General features: G+C 38.0%; 1 protein-coding gene across 4 annotated transcripts in view; it reads right to left on the bottom strand.

Annotated features, from left to right (window-relative positions):
- The window catches only part of UXS1 (UDP-glucuronate decarboxylase 1), a 64,398-nt gene that overhangs the window by 19,150 nt on the left and 28,688 nt on the right, over window positions 1-16,560 (bottom strand). For 2 of the 4 annotated variants that reach the window (XM_065634304.1, XM_065634280.1), the window contains 4 exons: window positions 15,830-16,010; window positions 5,897-6,001; window positions 4,579-4,638; window positions 2,078-2,199 (listed from right to left, as the gene is read on the bottom strand). In XM_065634304.1, coding sequence (XP_065490376.1) covers window positions 2,078-2,199; window positions 4,579-4,638; window positions 5,897-6,001; window positions 15,830-15,962 — 420 coding nt within the window. In that variant the 5' untranslated portion in view covers window positions 15,963-16,010. Of the gene's footprint in view, window positions 1-2,077; window positions 2,200-4,578; window positions 4,639-5,896; window positions 6,002-15,829; window positions 16,011-16,117; window positions 16,348-16,560 lie in introns of those variants that run through there. The other 2 variants (XM_065634287.1, XM_065634295.1) reach the window with 2 other exon arrangements.

Below are 16,560 nucleotides of genomic sequence, written 5' to 3' on the forward strand. Positions count from 1 at the left end.
AGAAATTCTTCACTATGGGGGTGGTGAGGCACTGGAACGGGTTGCCCAGACAAACTGCAAATGCCCCATCCCTGGAAATGTTTATGGCCAGGCTGGATGGGATTTTGAGTAGCCTGATCTGGTGGAAGGTGTCCCTGCCCAGGACAGGGGAGTTGGGACTAAATGACCCAAACCATTCTATGATTCGATGATCTTTGACTAGATTCAAGAACTGTCTGGAAGTATAACGTAGAAGTTAATTTTTATTTTATATATTTTGGAAATATGATTAGGTATTTAAGGTATCTCACAATGTGCATGTTGATGGAAATCTTCATAAGAAATAACAAAAAATATGCAGAAATAAGTTTGGTTGTTGCTTCTTTTTATTGAAGCTGAGAAGATTTTGGAAATATTTTAGCCTGAAATCCTGTAAATCAAGTTGCTTTGGGCTAAGTCACTCCCGTCTGAAAACCGTCTTAAAAGCACAATACTTATTTTCATAGCAGAAGTCAGACCTTTCCACTAGCAAATGATAATGCTTCCTCCACTAATAGCAGCGTATCATCTAACCTCTGAAGAAAAAAAACAGCTTAGTGTTTCAGAATATACCTGAATGTGGGACAAGCCTGGGCAAACTTCACTCGCCCGTAATACAGTACAAGAAATATCTCACAGATTTGCCTCTGGGACAGAGAGCTCATTTACATCATGAGTTTTCACTTAATCTATGTGTGCACCTGCAGTTCCACCTTACAAACCTTTACTATCCTTTGCAAATCCTGCATAAAATTTATGGGATAGTATCAGGACTCATCCTGTGGCTTTAAGATACAGCCTGTTATTTTCAAATGACCTACAGTCTTGCCCTTCTAAAAGAATACTGTAATAGGTACTGCAACCTTGCAAAAAAATGCAATATCCTACAGCACAAGAATTTCTCAAGAAAACTACAATATTCAATTGTCAATGGGTTTCCAGACCCACAAGAAATATTTTGCTACAGTAAGGTACAGAAGACATTGTGATGTAAAAGTGCAGTACCACTATATTCGACCTTAAATGATTTAATAGAGAACAAAGGAGACAGAAACCTCTGACTTCTCTGTCTGGCTGAAGAGATGAGAAGACTACTACAACCTCTGTACTAAAATACCATCCCTAAAGTCTTACCACTTAAGTTTAATTCTGTTTTTAAGGTTTTTGAAAGCACTTAGTATTTTATCATTTAAAGGTTTAAAAGTCTATAGAATATACTATATTTGATTTATACCTTTAGATATTAAGGCTGCAAGCAACAAGAAATAGTGGCACGATTTTCTTCAGTATGCCACATTTCTTCTAATTGAATGGTCTCCCAGAGACTAGCTGAACAGCAATTAAATAAGATTCACATACAGGTAAAGAGTTGATGCCGCGTTAGTTAATGATGAGTTTCTACTTGATGATTACAAAACCCACAGAAACTGGCATGTATAATTTCACAAACATATTTTAAATTGCATTTTTATCCTTATGTTGCTGTGTTTGTCTGAAAAAGTGCACTACATAGCTGAGTATTCATATGTATTGTTAAGGGCTGTATTTATACCTACATACTTTAAGACACTTCTAAAGTGATTTAAAATACATCAGTCCTATATGGGTACTCATTAAAGAACTTCCTAATTTTTACCTGTATATTCCGATTTCAATTATGATCATTAAACATTCCACATTTATCAGTAAAGGCCCTATTCAGCAAAGCACTTCTCAGCACAGGACTAACTTAAAACAACTCTGTTACCTAGATCCCAAATTAGTTAAGTCGCCCCAGTTTAATCTAAAAATAATTTATGATACTGAAAGACATAATATGTCTATTGAGGAGACTAAAGCACATTTTCTTGAGGAATACTGCTCATCTGAAAAACACAGCAGGTGGGAGCAATAAAAATTTTGCACTAAAGAAAACAGATTTTGCAACTACAGCACGAACTCTCCTACTAAAGACATTCTCTTTTGCCCTCCTAACCCTAAATACAGATATTCCATTTCTGCCATACATTTGGCCTTCATAATTACATAAAATCCATTGAATCTGATACAAGTTTAATACCTGCTTCATGTATGCATAGCACATGGTTTCTGCAACTCGCTTTCCTTCATCATAGCAGGCTCTTGGACCTATTGGATTCACATGGCCCCAGTAATCCTCATTTTGAGGGTGAACTTCAGGATCTATGTAGGAAACAAAACAAAACATCTTAAATGATTTTCTATCAAAAAGGTGACCATATTTAATGACTCTTTCAGCAGATCATTGGTGTTAAAAAGTTTAACAGCTTCCCTCTGAACTATACACTTAAAAATACTAAGTTTCAACACCATTCCTTAAAAGTGTATTCAACAGAACCATGAAAATGACAGTTACGGAAGATGTGAGGCAAGATAACTGAGTGCAAGCAAACAGCTGCCATCATCTGCTTTCCCCTATAAGTATGTGAGAACTGAAGGTTAAATTCAACTCTTCTCTGCAAAGACAAGACTACCTCAAGGGCACAACTAAGACTATTATCTAAAGTAATTCAGAAGAAATAGATTATGTAAGGCGGCACTTTTTACTGCATTTGGAAAAAAAAAATAAAGCATCTTCAAGTTTTACAAAACAAGAAACAAGGAAAGAAAAATGGACAAAATGGAGAAGTACTGCATTTCTTAAAGAAGAGTAGAGTCATGTGCTACAATGTACTTGCTATGTTTCTTCTGCTTTATCCTAAGCATTTTTACTAGCTATCACTGGACACAGACAATCGGGTTAGACAAACATAAGTTCCTGATTACAAAAAAACCCACAAAAAATGAAAAACACCCCCCCAAGCCATCACCACCAACAAAAACCAACCAAAAATCCCCTAGGAAGCTGTGTCTGTGCACTTTATTTGCTTGAAACAACACAATCACTTTGTTACATTTCCCCAACTTTGCTATCCCTGCTGCTCCATCCTTCTCACCAGGTCTGAAGTTTGCTTAAGTTACTACAAAACTTTCAAGTTGTTACAGGCTAATTTTTGAAACAACTTCAACAGTCAGTTCTGACTAACCCTTCCAGTTTTCAGGCTGCTCACAGACATGATTACAGATGAATTCCTGCCATATGAGAGCCACAGAGCAACGGTAAATGCAAAGAGGTTTTTCATTATTGTAAAATCCGATAGTATTCTTAAAAGGGCCCCAGAAGGTGCTGTGATCTGGAAGGCCGCTTCAGTTTGTCCCCTTTCTGGCAGAGGCAGCCCTATGAAGCACCTGGAAACTCTCTGTACAACACTGCTTTGAGAACTCCCGAGGAAACAGCTATTTTCTGACTATATTTTCTGTCCTTTATTTCTCAGCAAAATGACCTTGTCTGGTTAGTCAGAGTGTGATGTGAACAGCTGCTTTCCACTGGCTTTTACTGACACAATAAAACCTGATAGAGGGAGTTTCAAGTTATCTACTTCAGCAAGCAGAGTGCAGCAGAGCAATGAGGCTCCAGAACTTTTTTATTTTCTTGCCTGTTGGTCCCCTGTTCCAGAAGAGTGTTAAGAGTGTTTGTTCAATTACAGTAGACTCCTTGGGGCTACCATTTTAATCTGTGGAGCCTGACCATGGATAACCAAAGACAAGGGATACTCAAGCTGCTTATCTGGTTGCCTGGTCATCTTAGCGGATCTCTTGCTTGGGTATGTGCTTTGAATCTTCTTGACTGAAGTTATTCCACCAGAAGTGTGCTCCTTGATGTATGTTCTTTGTCCTTCTTCACGTTTCCCTCACAAAGCTTTGTATCTTGCTACAGAGGTGTTTTTTGTTTGTTTGTTTTTTAAAGCCTAGGCTCTCACAACTAGTAACGTTGAGCGGGTGACTGTGCCTGCAGATCTCCATTAACCTGGCAATAGTGCTACTACCAATTAAATAGTAGCAGAAAGTTTCTCTAGTAGGCACATGGTCTGTCAAGGACCCAAGGACCCAAGGAAGTAGAATACTAAAGATTCTCACTTCATCCAGCTAGCGGTTCTATCTGTCACGTCCTTGCTACTTCACTTCTTAGTAACAACAAAAGGAAGAAGGAGATATATGGCACCATATCTCAATATTCTGTTTTAAGTGATACTGCAATGGCATTCATGCACAATCACTGTTTTCTCAGCTTGGAGGTTGTGTCCTTGCCTCTTGCACTGTGCTGCACACATGGGGGCGACTGCTAAATGTTAATAATACAATTCATAAGAACATCAGGAAGAGAGAAGCAGATTTGCTACTGAAATTATCTTTCTTCACAGGTTTTATTACAGCATCTGGATTTTAATCAGAGTTCAACACTGAAAATTCCCCCACAAGGCCTTTTGAAAGAAGAGCCATAAACTACGATATAGGAAAATTAAAGTCTGAGCCTCCTTCCACTGCTCTGACTAGAGATTTAGAGCACGTACTAAGGCCCACATCTTAAGCTATAAGAAGTACATCTGATAAAGAAATCGAGCTAAGACAGTGATGAAAATCTATCAATCATCCAACAAAAGGTTTGTCAATACCCTTTTACACAGATCTCAAGAGTTCTAAAGACTGTTTTTTCCTTCTTACCTCCATATACCTCTGATGTAGAGGCCAGCAGCAGCCGTGCTCCAACACGTTTGGCTAACCCTAAATATTGGGCAAGAAGGAAAGCAGAACATAATTAAATGAAGTTCAAGAATCTGTCAGTGACGTTAACTGCTTTAGTGTGATCCCATTTTACATGTTTTTAAAGAGAATTCCATTTCTCTCACTAGATAAATCTAGTTGTAAATCACATCCATAGCTCCCACTCTCAAGCTAGAAGACTTGAGAAACAGCAGAGTAGCGCCCACATGTGTGACATGTTTGCTTCTGGGACTAAAATTTACACTGAAATGAGATCCAAGAACTCAATATATTAAACCGTAAATAAAGGCCAAGGAAGCACAAACCATTCCAGTTATGAAATCAGGATCTTGAAACAACACACTATGTCATGATCACCCAAACGTAAAGATAAGCTGCATAAACTCATACAGAATAACATGTCATAGGACAAAATAAATGTATCATTTTCCCTTTATTATGCCCCTTTAAACAGCTTTGATGATTCTACCCATCACTCAAAACTATTTTGCAATCCATTTCAATGACTTTCTTGCCTTCCAGTTGGCATGGCTAATCAAAGAAATCTATAATCTATGTCGTAAAACTGTCTGGTACCTCAATAGCTTCTAAATCACTTAATTCTCTGAATTCTACTCACTGGAGTATCACTCAAATGAGAAACTCAGCTGAGCTAATGCCCAGTGGGGTTTTTTTGCCCCATAATAACTCTTAAGATCACTGACACCCAGTTCAAGCTGCAGCAAACGGATCAAAGATGAGAGGAAAAAGCAGCGAAGGCTTGAGGCCGCTTTTTCATAAGCCTAGTCCTGGCATCGAAACCCATAGACAAAGCTGCAAATGTTGCCTTGTAATTATATAGCATGAAGCTAAACATTACATGTTCTTGCAGAATTTGCTAGCCAAGGTGTGCACAAGAGGGTGCAGTCACCAAGGTGGGAAGTGTGGTCACAGACACAAGTTTGCTATCAGAATCCCATGCTCTTAATTGTTTCTGTGATTTCTATAATTACCACACAGTTATTACTCCATAGCCAAGTTACGGGCATGAAGTTCTTGCGCTTTGATAGCTGAGCTTGCACATCCTCAGAGTTCATCTGCAGATATATTTAAACGAAAAGCACAAAAGTCTTCTAAGAGGGAAAAAAAACCCCTTATTTTTCTTAAAAAATTTACTTTTAAAAATGTTCAACTCATCTGCTTCATCCTCCCCCCAATAACTCTGTCCAGGTTATATTATGTCTAACGAAGTTAAGTAAGAGAAAATATTTCCACTTACCTAGCATGTTTAATGTCCCAATAGTGTTGGTCTTTAATGTTTTTATAGGATTATACATGTAATTTGGAGGAGAAGCAGGAGATGCCAGATGATAGATCTGGTCCACTACAGAAAACCAGAGAGGGGAGGGAAAGAAAGCATTATTATTTTCCCATGTAATACATTAAATGGAAAAGCATTAGAGTCAAAAACAAGTGCTTCTTTTTACATTTCTTAGCACTGGAACTCAGCACTTCTACTCTGCTGCCTACAGATGATATGTATGCAAACCTGTTGTAACCCCAAGAAAGACTTAATTTTTAGTACAATAAAAACTAAAGCATAATATATATCAACACTATTGGCACAGAAGTCTGTGTAGGTGTTGACACTTTCCACTTGTAAAAATTTTAGTTATGAGTATTTCAGAGATGTTTACAAGCTGCAAAAATATATGCAACATTTTATCACTCTCAAGTTTTTAAGTGACTACCAGCTTCAGAATACTTTTCTCAAATGGAATCCCAAGTAAAGATGACAGAAACATTTTTTAATACCAGGAGGAACATCTTGGGTATTTTTATTTGTAACCCAATTGTCAATGAAATATTAATGGGATTAGTATCATATTTGTATTTTAAACATATACACGCCAAGATAAGGGCATGCAACTTTTGTCCTTTTTCCCCTATCTATTGCCTTTGTTCTGTGCTGTACTTTGGATAATACAGCATTTTAGCTTAAAGAAAAAAAACCCACAACTCCAATATAGAGATCCCAGTGCTCTCCCCAATTATGAAATATAATTAACCAACATACTAGACAGTACCTTACAATCAATGAAGGTGTACTGATGCCTAACCTCATTTAAAATAAGGTAGCTTGGGTATTGGCAACAGACTGCCTAGGTAGTACAAGTCCCAGTCTTAACTAATTATATTTGCTGCATTTCTGTGACTGCAGCATAAACAGACCCAAAGGAAAGACATGATCAACACAACAGCAAACCAGAGATGATTACAACAAAATTAAGCAGTTACGCCATTGTCATGAGCACAGGCTAGATCAAACCCCAGGACTCTTAATTTAATAATTATTCCTAGCGCAAGAGCACAGAGAAAGAAAAAAGAACAAAGGTTGTAACAAATTTTAAGTTCAAAGGCCAAATGTATCATCAGTCAGAGCTTCTTTTTCTCCACCTTCTTCTACTTCAGTTTATTTCTATATTAAGCTAAATTAATTGTGGTTTGCTGTCTATTCATCCAGTAGTCAGACTTACTTAATTATTTTCAGCTATTTATCCATTTTCATAAAATAGTGTATTTCCAGGACAACTATGGCAGTCACTTCTATCAAGGTAGCTCGGAAGACACATACAGGTATCATAAATGGTATTTGATACAAGGAAAACACACCGGGAAAAGTTGCTTTCTCCATACCTCAGAACTTCAAAGAGCTCAGCTCACCCCAGCAAATTTAAACAACTGAAAAAAAACCCTCAATAAACCATACAGTACACCAGAATGTCTTAAATATGACACCTAAAAGAATCTCAAGCCTAGTTGATTAACATTGATAATCATGGAAAACTTAGGCAAACCCTAATGTGAGACCAGCTTCAGCATATCAAGGTTTCAAAATGCTTAAGAATGCAAAGGTTAGAGGGGAAAAAAATTCTTAAATTATAATAAAAACAAACCAATAAAAACTATGCTCATTTTCACAAGCATTATCTGATGTTCAACAAACCTCAACCTGCAAGCCTTTCATAACACAACTACTGTAAAAATAAAAATGGCTGTCTTCTGTATAACATGAATCACAGTTAGCCAGAACTGCTTAAAAAAACAGAATAAGGATAAGCGAATGCCAAAAAAAATTAAACATAAGATCAAATGAGACACAGTGATGCTGAAGAAAGAAAAAGAACAAATCCCCTACTAAGGTCATCCAAGAAAAGTAGTCAAAAGGTGATGTAAGAATTAGAATAGCAGGATAGAAGAAGAGAAGTAATTCCTTCTGTGTTACAAAAGGGAAGCTTGATTTTTTTTTAAGACGACTCAGCACTGAAACCTGAATGAACTTGGAAAAGTCAAGGCCAGCTGCTGTTCTGCCAGAAGACAATATTGTGTGGTACAAAGGCTGTCTTGCCCTAGAACAGAACAGTACTGGTCAAATGGTACACTCAAACAAATGTTTCTTTTAATCGTTTTCTCAGGTGGTTAATAAGTAACAAACAGTAGCAAATGAGAACAATATAAAACCGTATTTTGACAATGTACTGATTATTGTTAGCCCTCAGTTCAACTTTCACAGTATCTGTGACAATGAACTTTTTTTCCCAGTTTTAAATTAATCCTTCTGCCAAAACCAGGGTAAAAGCATCCTTGACTTTCAAATCAAAAAACAAAACAAAAACCCAAACACGCAAATGTGCCCAGATTATCCTTTTTCTCCATTTAAATGTAACTACACTTAAACAGAACAGGCTGTATATGCGATACTACTAGTAGGAAAAAAAAAATCAAATATGAAGTTATCACCTGCTCCCTACTAGCTGAGAAAACTGAAATGTTAGAGGACTGTGTTTCCTGTTAAGGCTTCCCTTCTTCTCTGGTTCCCAAACTTCGTTTGACACAGCAATCACAGAATCCTTTGCTTCCTGACCGCTCTCTAATATAAAAAAGCAGAGTGGTTAGGGCAGGGGTGTCAAACTCATTTTCCCCAGGGGCCACATCAGCCTCGCAGTTGCCTTCAAAGGGCCAAATATAATTTTAGGAGTGTATAAATGTAACTACTTCTATATTGATATTATACACTCCTAAAATTACATTTGGCCTTTTGAAGGCAACTGTGAGGCTGCTGTGGCCCCTGGGGAAAATGAGTTTGACACTCCTGGGTTAGGGTGACAGCAGATATAAGTGGTTTTATCTACCCATGTGGAAAGTACCTATTTTTAACAATCCTTTAAGCAACCCAAATTTTTAAAATAGTTAAAAGCCTTCAAAACACAAGCATCTCCTTCAAATGAAAAAAAAATTACATCCTTTTTAAGATGAGTATGCATTCTGATAATAAAGCTTTAAAAATACTGGTGAAGTTGGCAAGATAAAATATTTAACTTTTTTCCTGAATCCTTAGGGAAGTGCACTTGCATATATAGCCGTGTTTCTCTAGATCAACTGCAATTGTTAAATCCATTGGGCAAGTTCATGGCTCCTCTGAGTGCACACTGGCCCTTCTGTAGGAGCCATGTCAAAGTGTACCTCAAGCTGCATCTTTGCATTATTGCCCAACACAAAAAAATATTGCAAAATAATTTATAATTGAATTTTATTCACTGCTTACACTTACACTGTTAAGAGTGACCAAAACAAGGAGAAATTATTGCCAGTCAAACCTCATCACATAGAACAATTAACTACTGGCAATAAACAGGAACAGCTTCTAAGGCCTGTGTGACTCCATCACCCCAAGTTTTACCATCTTGACAGAGTAACGATATTTGACAGTCAGTATGCTCAAGCAATTGCCACAAAATATACCTACTTCTTATAGGTTGCCATGCTTCTCTTTGGTCTACAGCTGTTAATCTCTAGAGCAGAGACGACCAGCTGTCTACAAGGTGTCAAAACAGCCCAGAAAGCTAGAGATAGAAACTTGGCAGATGTGTCACACAGGTGATGACTTATTCTCACATTAAAAAGTGCAGAGAAATACAATTTCGTGTAGCAGGCTGCCCTGCTATTTGCTCTCTTATCAACAGAAATTGTTATTTCCATTCACTCTCAACCCCAGTGCATCATCAAAAGAGAGCTTTTCACAGAAGGCAACCTGAAGTAGCAGCGCAATTGGTATCCAAAGATGCGCTGACGCAGCAAGGGCTGGAGGCGAGCGCCCAGCTCAGGCTTGGCTCAAAGCCCTGCCCACATTGCTAATGCAAATGGAACTTCTAGGATTCCGTCTGCAACATAAAACCAGTTAATTGTGCTGTATGATGAAGTGTGGCACGGGATAATTCCTCCTTGTTTTGGTCACTCCTGACGTTGCAAGCTTCAGCAGTGAATAAAATGTAATCAAATTGTTCTGCAGGGTTTCTTGTGTTGGGGCAATAATGCATGGAAGTGGCATGAGGTAAAGTTTAATCAGAATGTTGAACTTTGACTTGCCTCCTACAGATGAGCCACAAATAGGAACGAAATATATGACTGCCTCAACTTATGCATCCAAATGTAAGCATCCCCTTCCCATAGCGTGGTACTGTCACAAAACCAGAGAAAAGGGGTAGAGTGGAAGTTGATGGAAGAAATATTCAGAGAAGCTGCTGACAGCTGCGGCAGGTAATTCAAGCACAGTGGCTCAGAGAAATGAGCAATGCAACAGCTAAAGCCACCTGCAGCCAATGCAGAGCTGAACTCTGACCTGAGTTTTATGCTGTTTCTTTCTACCCATTCCTTCACAACCCTTTCAAAATCTAGTTTTCAATAAGCTGTGGGTGAAATTTTTGCAGAGTGAAAATGTCAGTTCAAAAGCGTTGTGGTCAGTCAGTAACTTACTGCTTGGTTCTAGTCTGTCAAAGCAGAAATAAACACCTTCCTGTCTTCCTACCACCATCCACCCCATTTTTGCTGTTTCTTAAATACCTGCTGAATTTTTGACATATAGAAGGCACTACAGGAATGCTTCCTTTAATTACACATGGCAATTCAGATGAGCAGGGCGAAAAACTACCTTTCCTTTCTCTGCATCAAGATACGGGTAGGCGTGTGATTATCTAAGTGGCTGTATAATAGTTAGCTAGAAACAAATGCAAACAAAATAGAAAATCCCAAAGGTTCCTTAAAATCTTCAAGTTTATTTATTTATAAACAAGAAGCTACGTGTAATGGACAGTGGTCAAAAAAAAAAAAAAACCCAAAAAGAAAAAAAAAGATAAAGCACTCTCCTCCTAGTTCTTCTTCATCCTTTTGTTTCCCAGCTGGCAATTGCTTCAAATGAAACAGAGAAGGAGCTGAGACAAAAAGGTTTTCCTTGCCAGACATGGCCTTGCCTGTCTGAGGCTGGTTTGCCACAGCATACTTCCTCCCATATGCACAGAGGAAAATAGATCCCTGTGATAAAAAGGTTCAGCAAGAGCTGAACTAGCAGAGGATGGAAGATGGGGCATTTGCCGAGTGTCAGATGGCCATCTTCTAGATCAAAGGGACATGCAGTGAGGCAGCTCCAGGACTTTTACCGCTTGCTTAGGAAGGGTTCTTTAGAATATTGAGCTTTAGACCAGGAATAAACATCATTGGTTTTTCAAAACATTTAGAGAAAATGTTGGACATTTCAAAAGGGTGGCAAGGCAAGTTTTTACCCCCAACTGGTCACATTTGAGCCATCGAGCTAAGGATCTTGAGACAAGTCCAATTATTACTCCATCCACCTTCCCTCTTTTAACTGTCAGGTCTAAAAAACGCATACTTTTTCTTGGTCTCAGAATTTCAGCAGGCCAGTCAGACGTGCCACACGAAGCCACCTGCCCAGCTTGGCTGACAACCACGTGTGCTCTAACACAAAGCTGGCAGTTATTGAAGACAGTGCGCAACTTAAACTCTCCTCAAACCAGAGCCGTGGAAAGCTATCCTAGCTACAGCTCTTTGGAGGATTAACTCTTTGGGTGCTTGGGACAGCATCTACTGGAGGATAGGGGGAAAAAAAAAAAAAAAAAAAAAATGCATCTTGCAATTGACCTCCACCCCTAAAGAAAAAAAAAGTTTACAACATTTTATTGTGCCCACTAAGAAGCCATGAGCTAGCTTTGTAATTAAGCCATAGTGCAATTAATTGAAAATAACCGTGAGAAAGGTTGTGGAAAGCTTTTTGTAGATAGGTATGGACCCTAAAAGAAGAACAAATTGTAAGAATAAAATTCTGCAAGTTTTGTAGGTAACTCACATCAGGGGCCAGAAATCTGTAAGTCACTGTGAACAGAGCAGCAAGTAAGTCTACCCAGCACAGGATGGTAGACCAGTGATAAAGAAACATTTAAAAAATTCTTCTTTTTACAGTTTTGCTGAAAAAGAGCAAAACCTTAAATCCATTTCAAAACAGGTCAGACATAGACGCTGGCATAAATATTCAAGCCATTGTGTACACAGTGACAAATACAGAAATCTCCGATCAACATAAATAAAGTTTTAGTAACATATTGCAAGGTCAACAGCATCTAAAATTCGTCAGTTGTGTCCTTTCCTACACGAAAAGCTAAAAAACCCCCTATAATTTAGTATACATGTAATCTGTAACACCTAAATCCAGACATAAATGTTCGGTCTTGTGTTTTTCTTAACACTAAACAAGTATGATCACTATAACCACTCACTTTTACAAAATATTGCAATAAAACTACCTTCCTTCATAACATCTCTCTTTACTTTCTAGCCATATCACTGCACGTGTTCTGTGTGCTTCTTAAGTGAATAGTAAGGGTAGAATCTACCACCTTTCCCATGACAGGAAATTACATTCCTTCCTATAAAGGAAAGACCTTCATCTTCAATTTCAGCCTTCAACATGTGTCACAGTACCAAAAAGCACTAATCGGGTCAGTAAGTCCAGTAAGCACCTGCATCCATCACTGTACTTGGTAATCAGGAAGTACTAAGCAGAAAAGCTTTGATCAGAAGCGTGCAAACCGGTTTCTACGGCTTAAACGTACACACTTTTCTTGTAAAGAACAGCTATGCCAATTCCATTACTGTAGGTCAGGCCCGAGAAACTGACACAGTGAAGCGAGACATTTCTATTGCACTGAACTAAAAAGGACTACAAACACAAATTCATTTTCCTGATGTTAAAAATGCTGCCTGTAACCTAAGGCAAACGAGAATAACTCTATAAAGATTCACCACATTGCTCGTGCTGGAGCAGTTTTGGAGAGCTTCACCAGAGACCCAGGCGCCACTGCACTTGGCTCTGGACAAACAAAATTAAGCAGCACATGTTATGTTCTGCCTTGCCATAACTTTCCCTAATCGTACAATTTAAAACCATCCAGTTGAATGTGTGAAGTATTTGGCAGAGGGAGTGAAGACTAGGGGGAGAAAATCTGGGATGGAAGTACTGAAGAAAAAAAAAAAAACCACAAAACCCAAAAACCAAAAAACCAATATATTGAAGGCACTCAGATAAAAAATTAGAAGCTGTATTTGTATGCGCTGTAAGTTCCCTGTGAAATTACTTGGAGACTAAGAAATTCTGGGATACTGTAGAACAGGGTTTAGTAAAATGTTATCATTCTTCTCATCTGTTCTCCAACTAATACCTGTGTGACATAACACTATGGTTTGCAGGAACATGAGACACAGAGCTCTCAAGTAACCATCTTAAGGAGCTTGTCATCTTAAAGAATGTAGAGAATGAGAGGCAAAGAATAAACAAAGGTGGATTTTAATACTTTTTGTGAAAATACAGAAATGAGTAATAAGAAATTATTTTCTTCATACACCACCCTTCAGAACAGAAAATTGTCTTCCTGTATCAAAAAAACCCCATTTATTAGTAGATTAAACCTCAATATAAGCATTAGGCTAAAATGAAAATATCTTTAAAAATTCCAACTACTTTAAAACCACAGAAGTCAAGTACAACTTAAAATAACATTTAATACAACTATTATGCAAAGTTTTTAAAATTTTCTTTTCAGGTTTGTTTGGTTGGGTTTTTTTGTTTTTGTTTTTTACTATTTTCTGCCTTTCAAGATTTCTGAACTACTTTCATTCCATTAAATTCAGGGCCTTTGTTATTCTGCTTGAAAAACCCTAAGTGAAAGGTACGTTCTTGTCAGTTTTCTATTGACATCTCCAAATACTAAAGCAAAGGAAATTCTAGTGGAGGAGAAGAAAGTCATTCAGCACTACAGTTAACTACAGTTACCCCAGGGCTAATCAATAAAATGTGTGTCTAGGCGATTTATTACTGTTTCTGGCCAATCTAGATCAAAATCCAAGAATGCTGAGTGTCACTTCATGTCATGGATCAAAGATAATGACTCAAACAAGGCAGGTTGTGTGAAAGCATCACTGTGAAGCTAAGAAGAAAAAAAAAAATGCATCAAGAAACTTAGTGAAAGCTACAAATCTTGAGCCCAAACTCACTTTCCATATCAGAAGTGGGAACATTGTTCTTTCTAGATCAGAAATAAAGCAGAGATCACGCTCTCTGGAATTTAAGTGTCAAACATCCTTATATGACCTTGTTTAAACAGGACAGCAAATAAACCAAAGTTCTTTACATACAAACTTTCTTTTGTCGTGACTTCATAGTCATTCTGATTTCTATTTAAAAGTAAAAAGAAGAAACTGGGACAAAGAAATATCGATCCATATGCCTAACTTGTTAATCTGTTATAACTATCCCTCATTGCCTCATCTTCCCTCCTCAGCCCCCCTTTCCTATGTTGGAATATAAACTCTGCACTGATACGAAATTTTAGCATGTTCCTATACTATTACATTGAAGTTAATTTTGTTTTATTATTTAGCCGTGCCAGCTTTATTTTATGCTGTTGGAGGACGGGAAGACATTCAATAACTGCCCACTGAATAACATGTCATAACTAGTTGTCAGTACAAAATGGGGAATTGCTGACTTAATTACATAAAACACGGGAGAGGTAGTCGAAGGATCTCAGAATTCCCATTCATTAGTTCCTAGTAACTGTTCCACAGTATTAGCAACAATAACTCTCCGAGAAGGTCTCGGGCATAATCAGTCAGAAAGAAGGTAACACAGGGGAAAGATTAGAAAAGCTGACAAACTGAACTGGCTGAAGTATGAGCTACCAGCACCTGGAGCCAATTAATAAGATCCGAGTCCCATTATCCTGCCAGTGAAGGCAGAAGTTTGAAGTAAAAGAACAGGCAGTAGCTGAACCAGGACGTCGTCTGCGCAGAGAAGGAGCAAGCGTTTGCAGGACTGTTCCAGTCGTGTTGTCAGAAATTCATCACAAGCAATAATACGAGAGATGTGATTGCTAGAGATTTTCCCTGTGAAATTCCACCCATTAGAATTCATCAAGGATTAAAAAAATACAACTTCAGCTACAGCTACATTGCTATGCAGTTTTAAAGGGATGGACCAAAACCACCAGTACTGTAGTGTAATTTGAGTAACGTTTTCATTGATTCACTATATTACTTACATACTCCCAAAATAGTCTATAAATGCATATATCTCTCAAATACATCTGTATTAATGCTGTCTTACAATTTGGCATAATAGTTTGAGGTTTATGATAGTTTAGATGTTGAGTTACTTCTATTTCTTCAAAGCATAATTGGTTTTGTTTGCTTAGATTTTTTTGTTGTTGTTGTTGGCTTCTTTTTTTTAAACTGGGGAAATTCAGTGCTGCTATTTTCCTATCCTACAGGCTGTGGAATGTTTGTACCTAAATCAGGAGCAACGTTATCCACAGAGGACACACAAGGCAACTAAAGAAAAAAAGTTGAGCTGCCTGCTGGAAGAGATTATGCTCCTCTCAACTGACCGTACACAGTTGCAGGGTATAAGCCACCTAGGGTAACTGTAGCCCTGAATTAAACTTCTCAGTTCACGACATATCTGGACCACAGACTCTGTCTGTATAAGCCTGAGCAGGCACAGGGACGTGGGACAATGGATGGGACAGAAAGACTGACCCATTGCCACCTTGTCTTCTCACAAAACTAGTCACATTAGGAAGTTTCTAAGATTTCCTTCCTCCCGTACACTCCGAAAGGAAGAACTCAAAATGCTCTGAAGATCTCACCCCACACTGGTCACAGAAATTAGGCTAATAATAAGCAAAGAATATAGGTATTAGACAGACCAATCCAGAAATCAGTGCACAAATTTTATTTCTTTACAGGTATACATCTTTATAAGGGTAAAGCACAACGAAGTGCATATACCAACGGAGAGACTACTCACCTTCAATGTACAGGGGCTCAACGACATCATGATTTATCAGTTCAAAGTTCTCATGACCAATCCAGTGCTCCACATTTCTTTTCCTGCCCGTAAAGAAGTTGTCCACAACTGTAACCTCATGGCCATCCATCATTAGTTTGTCAGTAAGATGAGAACCCACAAACCCTGCTCCTCCAGTTATCTGCGTTAGGACAGTTGGTATAAATTTCTTTTTCTTTTTACAGAAACACCAGACAAAGGCTACAAACATGAAGACAGAAGAACAGTAGCTTTCAGATCTTTGCTTACCCCAGGGGAAACAACTCCATTTCCATGCTTCATTTTTTTTAATGCAATATTTACAGCATTTAAAAATTCAAGAGAGATGCTTGACATATTTCATCGCTGTCAGCCTAGAAGTTCAGCTAACCATTCACATCAACAAAATCTCCTTTTCAGATTAAATAATTTTCCTTTTTTCCTTCAAATTGGATTGTGCCCTTTTATGCGACAGCCAAGCCTAAAAGGACCCAAAAAGGTAAGAGGAGAATTGTCTGTGATTCCCATTTCTGAGAAAAAAGACAACAGAATGCCATGTTGTTTCTGTGTAAGTTTTGTAGTATCAGAAATGTCGAATCCAGCTTTTGTCTGGTTTAAATGGGAGACATATTGAGTGTTCTAAGTACTACAAATTCTTTCCCTCTTCAGAAAAGGAAGGAAGGGTATTCTTAGACGAAAGCAAGTCTTCAAGA

The sequence above is a fragment of the Caloenas nicobarica genome, chromosome 1 (genome assembly GCF_036013445.1).
Source record: "Caloenas nicobarica isolate bCalNic1 chromosome 1, bCalNic1.hap1, whole genome shotgun sequence".
Lineage (NCBI taxonomy): Eukaryota > Metazoa > Chordata > Aves > Columbiformes > Columbidae > Caloenas > Caloenas nicobarica.